The sequence below is a fragment of the Mauremys reevesii genome, linkage group 4 (assembly GCF_016161935.1).
Source record: "Mauremys reevesii isolate NIE-2019 linkage group 4, ASM1616193v1, whole genome shotgun sequence".
In the NCBI taxonomy this organism is placed as follows: Eukaryota; Metazoa; Chordata; order Testudines; family Geoemydidae; genus Mauremys; species Mauremys reevesii.
The window spans coordinates 117,013,752-117,027,743 of record NC_052626.1 but is presented as its reverse complement, the minus strand read 5'-3'; the positions used below and the strand labels follow the sequence as shown (position 1 = coordinate 117,027,743).

Here is a 13,992-nt window from a genome sequence, read left to right as displayed (position 1 = left end):
CTGGGTATGTAAGTGGTCATTAAAATGTAATGCAAACTCCAGGAAGTAGGGGTCTGATCCAAAGTGCATTGAAGTCAGTGGGAGTCTTTCCATTTACTTCAGCAGCTTCTGGATCAGACCCTAATTGCAACCATGTATAAAGGACTTGTAATGGTATATCCAGTTCATGTGACTCCTGCTCCCCCTCCATTGTTTTTTTAATTTGGCTGGAAACATGCCTTGTGGAGTGCCTGCGGGTTGGCTCCTTGAACATATATATCCCCGAGTAACAGTTTTGCAACAGAGTGCTAGCAGAATTGTCTCCTAGGCATATAAGTATCTTGCCTCTTTCAGTGGCTCCTACGTAATGCTTCAGAGGAAGGTGAAACTCTCCATAATGAGTCTAGTCAACTGTGCTATACCGTGGAGGGAAATGATTTTCTGAACTTTTGCAAGCAATCCTGATTTCTCTGTTAACTTTTTGTCTGGTTTCTTAGTGACTTCAGCTGCTTGTGTTCTACTTGTTTATGTAAATATCTTAAACTTTTTTAATATCCTCTGATAAACATTGCCATACTGTATAAGCAGCAAAGAGTCCTGTGGCACCTTATAGACTAACAGACGTATTGGAGCATGAGCTTTCGTGGGTGAATACCACAAAGCAGTTAGTCTATAAGGTGCCACAGGACTCTTTGCTGCTTTTACAGATCCAAACTAACACGGCTAGCCCTCTGATACTATTGCCGCAGTGAGTTCCATGAATTGGCTCTTCTCTGCAAGAAGAATGATTTCCTTTCTCATTGCTGCCTTTCAGTTCAATGACTGGCCCGTAGCTCTCATATTATGTGTCTGGCTGGGTAGAAGCAACCCAATGGCTGTCCCTGAACCATTCCTTGTATACTGTAGAGCAAATTTATTTTCTCAGTTTGGTTTTTGCCTCTTGAGACTGGTAATTTCTGGTTTGTTTTCACAGAAGTCTCAGTGTTTCACCTTTGAAGATGAAGAGCGGGAGGAGAGGAAGGTATGTCCTTTGTTTCTTACTATGGCTATCCAGAGGCACCTGAATGCAGAGCAGTGAATGCCAAAGGGCTTGGTGAGAGATGGCAAATCCCAGAGAGAAGCTAGTGCTCTCTCACTGGGACTGGGTCACTGATAGAGGAGCATTGAGTTAGAACAGTGGTCCCCTGAGTCAGTTTGTCAGTAGTGTCCATTCCTGATCCAAGGGCAGGTTCTACATAGCATGATGCCACTTCTGCTGTCCTTCTCCTTCCTCCCCAGGGCCATGCAAGTTATTCCTCAATGCTTTTTCATAAGACGTCTTTTATGGTTCTTGATAATTAGTGTGAAAAAGCTATTGCCTCAATCTCGTATTTCAGACATTGGAATAGAAAATCACTCTCTGTCTCAGTCTCCTCTGTCACATTGCCTGCACCTTCTCTACTTTGGGTTTGGATACACACCCTACAACACTCCTGCCACCACCCCTACAGGTAGACAAATGCCCACCATGTGCATGCATGTACACACGGCCACACAAACATCACCTAAATAGACATACTGTACAGGAAAACACTTGCCACCTATACTGACACACAGACCAAAGTCATGCCTTCTTTAACTCTACCACAGTCAATGAAATTATGCCAGAGTTGAATGTGGCCTGCAGAATGTAATATACACAGAGGCACACACCTGCCACCACCCAGGTAGCCAGAATAATACTCTCCACCTGCATAGACACACTGAGGCCTTTATCTATAGTGGAGAAATGTATTGTGGTACAAAATGATTGTACCTCCTCAGTCAGTGGAAATGTCTTTTGTGTCTACACACAGAAGTGACCCATAGATAGAACGTGAGAAATATGCCAAATACCCTTGAATTTTATAGCAGTAAGCAACAATGAATCCTATGGCAAAGAGCTTTTAAAAGGAGCAATCTGATCAACCAGAGACAACCCCTTACATACACCACCCTGCCTTACGAAAGGACAAAACAGTATTAGGACCCAGTGGAGACTCCAGCTACCTGCAAGAGAGCAGCTACTCCATTAGAGAGGCCCAACTTCCCTCTGTGGAGTTTTTGATGCTACACTATTTGTCGGAGGGGGGAAGGGGAAGGGGGTGTTTTTTATACTAAATGGTTTTTATAGCCTTAAAATATACTATATATATATATATATATATATATATAAAAACAAAACCTCCAGTACTTCAAGAACTCCATCAAAAACCCTTTCTTGGGTGGCGTAAGGATCCTGATTTTTGAAGGTCTTATCTTGCAACAAAGCATGAAGTGATCATATATCCATTATTCCTCCTTCAGTTCACTTTGGATCATCCCCAGAAAGGCTTAAGATTTACTGCAAAACCCCACTGATTCATGCACCATTGATCCACAGTCTCCAAAATTCACTCACATGGCAGATGACTGTCTCACCTCTCATCACAGATTGAATGGCAGCAAGCGAGCTGTAGTGAGGTCTTCTCTTGCTGTGGCATCATTACTTATGCAACATATGCAGAACATTTACTACTGTCATATGAAGTGTTATACATTGAAACAAAACTATGCAGGGTTGTACCTTTGCTCTTATTGCTGTTTTGTTTTCTTACTCGCTGATCTGCAAGATATCAGCAATTCACAATGGGACAGATCCTCAGCTGGTGTAAATTAGTATTGATGGAGCTATCCCAGTTTACCCCAGCAGGGAGTCTGGGCCAATGAGTCTTCTAGTCATTGGTGAGAATTAGTGACATTCTACTATATCTAAACCTTCTGAGAGATTTTCCCTTCTTCCCACCCTCTTCTCAGCCCAGCTAGATCCTCCATCCTTCCCTTAACCTTGTATTATCCTTCCCTCAGTTCCTTCAGCCTGCTCCCCCATCCCCAGTATCACCTGCTCTCTGACCTTGAGACTCCCATTACATTCCCCCCCCCCCAATTTTGTACTCCTTTCCATGCATTATTGCTAGATGTGGGTCAGAACCCACACTCTGGAGCCAAACGCCTTTGAGCTTTGGAAAGTTCATGTCTTGATCTGAACTTTGATAGGCCCATCTCTAGATACTGCTTATCTGTTTCAGCGCGGTGCATTACACAGTGCCCACTCGTGAGAACAGCAGTGGAAATGTCAGAACTAAGGCATTGTTTGCCATGTCTTCATTTTTCCCTTCCAACTCCCCAGAAAATGGCCCACCTGCTGATCAAGTTCCTGGAGAGAGAGCTCCAGCCCTCCTGCCAAGTCACATGTTTGGAAAGCATCCGCATCCTGTCCCGCGACAAAAGCTGCCTTGACCCCTTTACCACCAGGGAAGGCCTGCAAACCTTGGCCAGACATGCTGGCATTGATTATTCAGAGGAGCTCATTCGAGAAGTCCCAGACCTAGATGTGATCCTGGAGGCCCTCAAATGCCTCTGCAACATCGTCTTCAGCAGTCCCCGGGCACAAGAGCTGACGGCTGAGGCCCGGCTCGTGGTGGGTCTTACAGAGCGCATCAAACTCTACAATGAGAAGAACCTCCCCCATGAGGTCAGGTTTTTTGACCTGCGTCTTCTGTTCCTGCTGACAGCACTGAGGGTGGACATCCGGCAGCAGCTGGCCCAGGAGCTCAGGGGTATCAGCCTGATGACAGACACCCTGGAGCTGACACTAGGGGTGAAATGGCTGGACCCCCATGAGGTAGCCACTGAGGGGAGCCCTCCCCTACCCCTGCCACGCCAGGAGACAGAGCGTGCCATGGAGATCCTTAAGGTGCTCTTCAACATCACATTTGACTCCAGCAAGAAGGAGGTGGATGAGGTAAGTTTCCCAGAAGTCACTACCCATGCCTTGGTCTGATTGTGGTTTTCCACCTCCACTTAGCAATTCCTCCCTGTTGCGTCTGATGTTGGTGCATCCTCCAGTCTGTGGACTCACGGTTACATACACATGTAGGAACAGAAGCAGCCCATGGGGCCTTCACTTCTAGAATAGTTTGATGACAACTCTGCTGTCTCTGCCCTATACACTGTAAAAAGCAACAAAGAGTCCTGTGGCAGGTGAATGAACCAGTGATGATGTGGGTGATCTGGTTAGCTCTGTTGATTTGTTTCCTTATTTCCTCGTGCGGGAATCTTCACCAAGCATCCTCAAAACTACGATACCCGCACGAGGAAATAAGGAAACAAATCAACAGAGCCAGATATGTACCCAGAAGCCTCCTGCTGCAAGACAAGCCCAAGAAAGAAACCAACAGAAGTCCACTGTCCATCACCTACAGTCCTCAGCTAAAACCTCTCCAATGCATCATCAGGGATCTACAACCCATCCTGGACAACGACCTCTCACTTTCACAGGCCTTGGGAGGCAGGCCAGTCCTCGCCCACAGACAACCCACTAACCTTGAGCATATTCTCTCCAACAACCACAAACTACACCATAGTAACTCTAACTCAGGAACCAATCCATGCAACAAACCTTGATGCCAACTCTGCCCACATATTTACACCAGTGACACCATTACAGGATCTAACCAGATCAGCCACAACATCACTGGTTCATTCACCTGCATGTCCACCAATGTAATATACGCCATCATGTGCCAGCAATGCCCCTCTGCTATGTACATTGGCCAAATTGGACAATCCCTACGTAAAAGGATTAATGGACACAAGTTAGACATTAGGAATGGCAATATACAAAAACCTGTAGGAGAACACTTCAACCTCCCTGGTCACACAATAGCAGATTTAAAGGTAGCCATCCTGCAGCAAAAAAACTTCAGGACCAGACTCCAAAGAGAAACTGCTGAACTTCAGTTCATTTGCAAATTTGACACCATCAGCTCAGGATTAAACAAAGACTGTGAATGGCTAGCCAACTACAAAAGCAGGTTCTCCTCCCTTGGTTTTCACACCTCAACTGCTAGAAGAGGGCCTCATCCTCCCTGATCGAACTAACCTCCTCATCTCCAGACTGATTCTGGCCTGCATATTTATACCTGCCTCTGGAAATTTCCACCACATGCATCTGACAAAGTGGGTATTCACCCATGAAAGCTTATGCTCCAATACATCTGTTAGTCTATAAGGTGCCACAGGACTCTTTGTTGCATTTTACAGATCCAGACTAACACGGCTACCCCTCTGATACTTGCCCTACACTCTGATACTTGTTAACACTTAACAAATTGTAGCATTTTAATAACTCTTAATTTTTTGTAAACTTTTTTATGACTTTAAAAATAATTTCTTTGTGCCGGAAGAGGGCAAAACAGTCATGTAACTCACCTTTGAAATGGCCAAGGCATGGCCCTTTTCCGCCTTCTGTATTAACTAATGGATATGATGGAGGTTGCAGATGGCTAACTCTTAGGAATGTCTGTGGCCTCTGCTGGCCCCTGGATTAACCGTGTAGTGTGAGGGAGGACTTGGGAGGGATATGGAGCAAGATAAAGGACAAGCAAGTACATGAGCATGGCAGGAAGCCAAAAGAGAGTTCTGGGGACATTGCCATGATTGGTATCTTACACCACTTTACCAAGATTTGGTTGTTCTTGGTATCAATGTACAGAAGTGTTCTGTTCCCAAAACAGCAGTAGAGAGGCAGAACGGCAAACAGACCCTGGGATTTCAGGGACTGCAGAGATGTGCTTCCCTTTCATAATCAGGTTTTTTGTTTTCTGTTTTGGGGCCAGGAAGATGCTGCTCTGTACCGACGCCTGGGCGCTCTCCTGCGTCACTGCCTGATGATTTCAGCTGATGGAGAGGACCGGACAGAAGAATTTCATAGGTGAAGATCATTGTCCTGGCATAAGACTTGAACCCACATAACCTTCTTACCCAGACGAGAAGGTGCTACTATCTAAGCCATCCTGACACTAAGGATCAGATTCTGATACCCTGACTCATGCTGAATGCTACCTTTCTCTACACGTAGTTCTGCTGAAGGGAATGGGACTACTTGTCAGAGCAAGAATTGCTCACCAACGTGAAAAAGGTCTTCACAATCTGGCCTTAAATATCTAACCATATCCTGAGTCATACTGAGCAGTTGCCATATATTGTGCAATTGACATTGACAGTTGTCATTAGAGAGAGAGCTGAGACCTCCCAAAATCAGGTCATGTTTGACCTTTGTGTGCACACCCTTTGATTAGTTTGGTTGTAGAAGAGTCCATTTGCAGGTCCCAGCAAATGATGTTTTTTTATCTTACCCTCCGGCGCATCATATTGCTAGAATTTAGAAATTAACTTGCTCCTTGGAGAGTAAAAGAATCTACATTAACACAGAGCCTTGGATGTCTCTTTGTTCCTCCTCTCCCTGTATGTTCAGCCACACAGTTAACCTCTTGGGCAACCTCCCGCTCATGTGTCTGGATGTCCTGTTGACTCCGAAGGTGCGGCCAGGCTCGCTTGAGTACATGGGCGTCAACATGGATGCAGTCAGTGTCCTGCTGGATTTCTTAGAGCGACGACTTGACAGGGTAGGTAGAGGAGATGCTGTTCAGAGTTTTTCATTGTGCCATCTTTCCATGCAGTACCTTCTCTTCTCACTGTAGGGCAGATTTGGCCCTCCATCCCTGACCAGCAGAGCTACTTTCTCCATTTAAAAAAAACCCAAAACACCTCACGAGATGACCACAGGAATGTCAGCAAGTGATGGCTGGTTTGGAATTCGCCAGAGTAGTTTGTAGCTATATCTTTAATAGAAGTGGCAGATATTTTCCTGACAAAAGCAAAAAAATTATGGTTGGTGTTTGACAAGGTTCACTGGTTGACTGGACAGTAGGGTGATTAACTTGTTGATTAAAAAGTAATAGATTTATTGGCTGTTTGTTTGCATGGCAAGATTCATTGGATGGGAATTGGTTAACTGACTGATCAGGGTGCTGAAAAGCTGATTGAATCAGAAACCCTGGCACTGGTTAGTTACCAGGTGTGTTGGTCAGCTGTTTGGATATGACAGTATGAGTTGCTGAACAGTAGGCAGTTGATTGATTGGTTAGCTGTTTCTTTCCCGTGACTAACTCAGCAGCTCTGAGGACTGATTGGTGACAATCTCACTTTGAGGTGGAGGGCTGGTGGAGTTTTTGTGAGCTTCATTAAGGCAGATCCATTGGGATTAACACCCAACCCCCTCTCCCCCTCAAATTCCTGGATCTACTATTCCAGCTGTTTTCCCTGAAGCCAAAAATAAAATTGTTTTTAAGTTCTCAGTTCATTTTCAACAGAAAGGTGTTATATGAAGCAAACCTGTTAAAAACGTCACCAACTCAGCAGAACATTGGGTATGGTCCTCAATCTCTAGAAATACATTGAGAGCTTTTCTGAGCATGGCTGCATGACTTCTCAGCTCTCTCTGCTGTCGCTCCTGTGTTCCATTGTACTTCTGGCAGCCCCATGCCATACAGCGGATGCAGAGAGGCTGCCAGCTCTGAGCACTGACACAGTGGGAAAGCTGCCATGGCACAGAACTGGAATCCTCCATCCTCATCTCTTTACCTGCAGGCCTGCGCTCTCGGGATCTGTCTCTGCTAGGAACTGGACAATGAGAACTACGTGAGCTTGTGATGACTAGTTGTTGTTGTTTCTTCTGGGCTCCTTCACAGGGTCACAAACTGAAGGAGACCCTGACCCCTGTGCTGAACCTGCTGACAGAGAGTGCCCGCGTCCACCGCCAGACGAGGAAGTTCCTCAAAGCTAAGGTACCGTATTGGTGTAGGGAGAATCCAAATGATACTCATTCCTGATTCCTCTGAGGTGAGAGAAGAATAACACAAACTTTATGGATACCACCAGCTTCCAGACAGATACCCCGCTCCCTCCGTATATAGATTCTGCTATCCAAGGCTATGAGCCCCACAATACCTGCAACATTTGCCTACACGCTTGCTGCACTCCCCATAGTTTATTCATTTAATTAATCTGTAAATTGCATTGTGGTATTCTGGAAATCCCAGTGCTGTTCCAGCTTCATCCCTCTTGCTGTGGCTTTGCAGGTGCTGCCTCCGCTGCGGGACGTGAAGAATCGCCCCGAGGTGGGGAACTTGCTGCGGAACAAGCTTGTGCGCCTGATGACTCACATTGACACTGATGTGAAGCACTGCGCGGCCGAGTTCCTCTTTGTGCTCTGCAAGGAGAGCGGTGAGTAACGAAAATGTCACAGGATGGATGAGATCCTCTGGGATCTTAGTGCCAGGGAGGCAGGGCATGGAATCCAATTTCTGGTCAAAGCCAATTAGAGCTTACACCACATCAGACCTTCCGAGGCTAGAGGACACACCTTGCCACCCCTCAGACACGCTGTCCAGACATTCAGTGCTTGGGGCAGGTAGTACAGGAGTGCACTGTGGGAAGGCGGAGTTGCCTTCCCACCTCTCAGACATACCATATAGATGAGCAGTGCCAGTGGTCAGTGAAACACTCTGCAAGGAGACAGCTCCTTCCCACCTCACAGGCACACTGGGCAACATTCAGACCCGCTGTCAACAGATGCAGCTCCACTGATCCATTGTTCAGCCCCTCCAGTGTGGGGAGTCAGATGATAAATCTGGTGTTGTTTGCTTTACCCTCTGCTCCACTGTCACAAAGTTCAGGGGAAGAATTGGTACTTGGGGATTTTGTCTGAGGGAGGAGGACCCGGAGCTGAACTTGCTGTTTGAGCATTCAGGAGCGGTGTATTGACTATCAGTGCCACAGGCCTGGTCTACACTATGCGTTTAAACCGAATTTAGCAGCGTTATACCGATTTAACCCTGCACCCGTCCACACAACGAGGCCCTTTATATTGATATAAAGGGCTCTTTAAACCGGTTTCTGTACTCCTCCCCGACGAGAGGAGTAGCGCTGAAATCGGTATTGCCATGTCGGATTAGGGTTAGTGTGGCCGCAAATCGACGGTATTGGCCTCCGGGAGCTATCCCACAGTGCACCATTGTGACAGCTCTGGAAAGCCATCTGAACTCGGATGCATTGGCCAGGTAGACAGGGAAAGCCCCACGAACTTTTGAATTTCATTTCCTGTTTGTCCAGCGTGGAGCTCTGATCAGCACGGGTGGCGATGCAGTCCCAAATCCAAAAAGAGCTCCAGCATGGACCGTACGGGAGATATTGGATCTGATCGCTGTATGGGGAGACAAGTCTGTTGTATCAGAGCTCCATTACAGGAGACGAAATGACAAAGCATTTGAAAAAATCTCCAGGCTATGATAGACAGAGGCCACAGAAGGGACTCAGCACAGTGCTGCGTGAGAAGCGTAACGGAAAGCCAAAGAATCAAATGGACGCTCATGGAGGGAGGGAGGGGGGACTGAGGACTCCAGCTATCCCACCGTCCCCGCAGTTTCCGAAAAGCATTTGCATTCTTGGCTGGGCTCCAAGTGCCTGAAGGGTCAAAAACATTTTCCTGGGTGTTTCAGGGTGTATGTTGTCAATTTATACCCTTCCCCCCCGCCGAAAGAAAAGGGAAAAAAATTGTTTCTCTCCTTTTTTCAATGTCACCCTATGTCTACTGCATGCTGCTGGTAGATGGGGTGCTGGAGCGCTAAACAACAGCATCCTCGCCTCTCCCCTCCCTGGTGGCAGACGGTACAGTGCAAAAGGACTGGTATCTGTCCTCGTCATCAGCCCGTGAGTGCTCCTGGCTGGCCTCGGTGAGGTCGGCCGGGGGCACCTGGGTAAAAATAGGAATGACTCCTGGTCATTCCCAGCAGATGGTACAGAACAGCTGGTAACCGTCCTCATCATAGCAACTGGGGGCTGAGCTCTATCAGCCTTCCCTCCCCTCCCCCCCGTCATGTCTAAAGAAAATATTCTGTACTGCCTGGACTATCGTAGCAGCGGAAGGCTGGTCTCCTCTCCCCCCCTACCCTTTAATGTCCTGCCTGGACTATCACAGCAGCTGGAGGCTTCCTCCCCCTCATTTTATCTCACTAAAAAGTCTGTGTTTCTTATTCCTGCATTCTTTATTACTTCCTCACACAAATGGGGGGACACTGCCACGGTAGCCCAGGAGGGTTTGGGGAGGAGGGAAGCAACGGGTGGGGTTGTTGCAGGGGCACCCCCTAGAATGGCATGCAGCTCATCATTTCTGTGGGATCTCTGGGGCTCTGACACTGAGCGGCTGTGCTCTCTGGTTCTCTAGTACACTTGCCCCATATTCTAGGCAGGACTGACTCTATTTTTAAACAAAACATAGGAAGGGAAAGACCCAGGGAGTCATTCCCATTTTTGCCTATGCGCCCCTGGCCGACCTCAGCGAGGCCAGCCAGGAGCACCCATGATAGCAGCAGACGGTACAGAACGACTGATAACTGTCATCTCATCGCCAATTTACAATGGCATGGCAGACGGTGCAATATGACTGGTAACCATCTCTGCTATCTTGCAAAGGCAAATGAATGCTGCTGTGTAGCAGTGCAGTACCGCGTCTGTCAGCAGCATCCAGTACACATATGGTGACAGTGACAAAAGGCAAAACGGGCTCCATGATTGCCATGCTATGGCGTCTGCCAGGGCAATCCAGGGAAAAAGGGCGCGAAATGATTGTCTGCCGTTGCTTTCCCGGCGGAAGGATTGAGTGATGACATTTACCCAGAATTACCCGCGACACTGTTTTTGCATTGGGATCTCAACCCAGAATTCCAATGGGCAGGGGAGACTGCGGGAACTATAGGATAGCTACGGGATAGCTACCCACAGTGCAACGCTCCGGAAATCGACACTAGCCTCGGTATATGGATGCACACCGCCGAATTAATGTGCTTAGTGTGGCCACGTGCACTCGACTTTATACAATCTGTTTTACAAAACCGGTTTATGTAAAATCGGAATAATCCCATAGTGTAGACATACCCACAGTATGCATTTCCCATCTGCTGCTTCCACATGAGGGACATCCAGTGGATGTCTGTGCTGGCTGGTGCCTCTTGTTTAAAACTGGTCACTTTCTCTCAGTCACTCCAGCCTGTCCCCAGGAGGGCTGGTGGGCAGCACGAGGATGTGCTGACTCTCGTGTCTCTCTCCCCATCAGTGTCGCGATTTGTGAAGTACACAGGGTATGGCAATGCAGCTGGGCTCCTAGCAGCACGAGGTCTCATGGCAGGAGGGCGGGCAGAGGGAGAGTATTCTGAGGATGAAGACACGGACACAGAGGAATACAAGGAAGCTAAGCCCAAGTAAGGACCCCTTTTCCTCCACCACCTCTTCCCACAGTCCCTCTGTCCCTACATACTCACAAATCCCTTTCTCCATGCCCATACTGTCCCTATGAACTCCCTTCCCCCTCCTGTCCCTGTGCTCTCACCTACCCCATTACCCACTTTTCTCACCCTATTCCTTTCTGCTCTTCCCCATCCTCTCCCTGCATCCCCCTGCCCAGGGCTTCACCTACTCTCTCCTCCTCACTACTCACTTCATTTGATGGCATTTCATCCAAAAATTACCTACTTCCTACTCCAGTGCCTCACCCACCTCGGGAATGGCTCCACTCGTGTGACAGCTGCTAGCGTGCCCATATCCACTCACTGGCAGTAGGGCACGTCTTATTGCACCTCTCCGGAGAAGCATGGAGCTGGGGTAGCATGTGTAATGAGGGTTGGGTTAGAGCTCTGGTCATACCCACCTCCAGCTGCTGGGTCCCTGTCTGCAGCCACAGTGATTATGTTCCTCTCTCCTCAGCAGTACTTAGCTGTGATGCGGGGTGGACAGAGGAACTCTTGGTAGAGAGTCCTACCGAGCTCTGGTTGAATGTAGGATTGGCCATGTCAAATCAGGCCATTAGTCCACCAATTCTGGAATCACCTGGGCCACATGTATGTGGAAGAGGAGGGAGGTGAGGTCTCTACAGATGGAGGCCTCTGGAAGGAAGTGACGAGGAGAGGGTGTATTCCCACTCTGGTGGCCAGAGAAGGAGGGGAGGGCTTGGCAGGACTCTCCTACCTAAGGAGAGTGGGGGCTGATGCAGTGGAGCATGGGCAAGTGCCAGGAGCACCTGGCTGTCCCCTGTGATACCTCCAGCGCTAGTGTCCCAAGGAGAGGAGAGATCATGTGCTCTGTGGGCAGCTCTGCTCTCATGCTATTGTAGACTCATAGACGCAGCCTGCTTTTCAATGAACCTGTTTCTCTCTTCTGTCTCTCTCTTTTTCTCTATCTACCTCCTGTTCCTATCATTGCATTCAGCATTAACCCAGTGACAGGCCGTGTGGAGGAGAAGCTCCCCAACCCCATGGAAGGGATGACTGAGGAACAGAAGGAGTATGAAGCCATGAAGCTGGTTAACATGTTTGACAAGCTGTCCAGGTATCAGAAGAGAGAATGGAGTGTGCGTAGTTGTGGTTTGGGGATGCAGGGGAATGCACTAGAAGAAAAAGTCCTGGCTAATATAGGTCAGACACAGATTGGGGAGACCCAGGTTTGTCATAGAGTCATGACTATGGCAGGTCAGTGCAGTAGGATAGTCTTAATGGGCACACAACTACGTATATGCCTTGAGGAGGAGGGGAATCCCAGCTCCGTGCAGTGAGTGTTTGGTAGAAGTCCAGGGCCCTGGAAGGTCATAGGGGATGGACTTGGGGTGATTGCTGCGAAGATTTAACACGTGAATAAATTAACAGAGCTGGATTCTGTTACCCCAGCAAAAGGAGTTCAGGGGCCTTGGCCAAACCTCATTGATACAGCAACAGACTAAGAAACTACCACATAATGTGTTCTCCACCTCCCAGTGCATCGGGAGTTGTCACCTCACCAGAGTTCAGCCTGGGAGTTCTCTAGCAGATGGTGGCACTGCCCCTGGGTGGCTGCTGGTAGGAAGTAGCATTTCAGCCACAGATGGCAGCCAGTGGCACCAATTCTCCTTCCCCACAGGAGAGCCTTCTCCAGTAGGCGCTCATCCATCATTCAGGGGCACTACAGACAGGGGTCCGGGATCTACCTGGAGAGTTCAGAAGGCACCGAGATGGGAAGGAAAAGGGCAGTTCATTTAATGCTGATGGCACATGTGTGTCAGAGAGAGAGAAACTCATCCTGGTGCCAGTCCTAACATTACACTACAGTGGTTCAGCTAGCACTCCCTGCCTCTGCCCAGTGCTACTCCGGACGGTGCCAGGAATGCCCAGGAGATTCTAGAACCCAACCAGTGTAGCAGGAGCTTAAAGTGGCGGCTCCTGGGATCTCCAATGCTAATTCCAACATGACTGGGGTTCTGGGCCCCTAGCACGCTCTACCGCAGGGGCTGCACTCTTCGGGTTGCTTGAGAAGAGGCATCAATCCATTCCTTGGACTTGATTTGTTGGGCTGTGGGATTCTTTCTGCTGCCTTTTGAAGCTTTGCAAGTGGAAGTACAGAGCCGGATATTCAGAGGTGGGGAGCTCAGTGTGAGTTGTGGATGCCCAGAACTTCTGAAAATCAGCCCCTCATTCTTTTCACAGGTTTATTCCTTCCTTAGGTGCATGGGGATGTTGTTGCTGGAACCAGGCCTGTTTCTTTAACTAGGGGGCCTCTACTGCACTGGTATCCCACAAAGCATTCTCCCTGGCTGCCATCTGGAGGTGCCCATAGGTCCTCAGAGGATGGACACGAGTGCTCCGTGATGTGAGCGTTCCCCAGTCTCCCAGTTCTGTAGCCCCTCCAGTAACATTATGTGGTTTCTCCTGGGAACTCCTTTTGCCAAAATAACTCTGCTCTTTCCTTCTGTATTGCAGACAGCAAGTCATCCAGCCGATGGGGATGACTCCAGGGGGCAATCTCACCTCTCTGGAGAACGCTGTGCATGAGCTGGCAGAGGAGAGGTCATCGTCTGACTCTGACTTGGGGTTGGACTGATTCACACCTCTCCACCCCCCCAAGGACTGTGGGCTTTCCACTCTCCCTCCAGAACTGGTGCTGCATCCAGGGGATAATACTGGGTGAGGACTCTCCCAGTGGGATCTGAATCAGGACTGGAGTCCACTGCCCAGACGGATAACAACCACCTCCTCTCCGGTCCCATAACCACCTCTCCTTTCCCAAAGAGCTCGCCACAGCTTGGTTTCA

The 13,992-nt window shown here is 48.5% G+C and overlaps 1 protein-coding gene across 5 annotated transcripts in view; it reads left to right on the top strand.

Annotated features, from left to right (window-relative positions):
* RIC8A (RIC8 guanine nucleotide exchange factor A) overlaps positions 1 to 13,992 on the top strand; it is a 25,803-nt gene extending 11,811 nt beyond the window's left edge. For 4 of the 5 annotated variants that reach the window (XM_039536903.1, XM_039536905.1, XM_039536904.1 and 1 more), the window contains 9 exons: positions 953 to 1,000; positions 3,167 to 3,781; positions 5,652 to 5,752; positions 6,296 to 6,446; positions 7,572 to 7,667; positions 7,962 to 8,106; positions 10,994 to 11,138; positions 12,142 to 12,261; positions 13,662 to 13,992. In XM_039536903.1, the coding sequence (XP_039392837.1) occupies positions 953 to 1,000; positions 3,167 to 3,781; positions 5,652 to 5,752; positions 6,296 to 6,446; positions 7,572 to 7,667; positions 7,962 to 8,106; positions 10,994 to 11,138; positions 12,142 to 12,261; positions 13,662 to 13,782 (1,542 nt within the window). In that variant the 3' untranslated portion in view covers positions 13,783 to 13,992. The remainder of the gene's footprint in view (positions 1 to 952; positions 1,001 to 3,166; positions 3,782 to 5,651; positions 5,753 to 6,295; positions 6,447 to 7,571; positions 7,668 to 7,961; positions 8,107 to 10,993; positions 11,139 to 12,141; positions 12,262 to 13,661) is intronic. The other variant, XM_039536907.1, reaches the window with a different exon arrangement.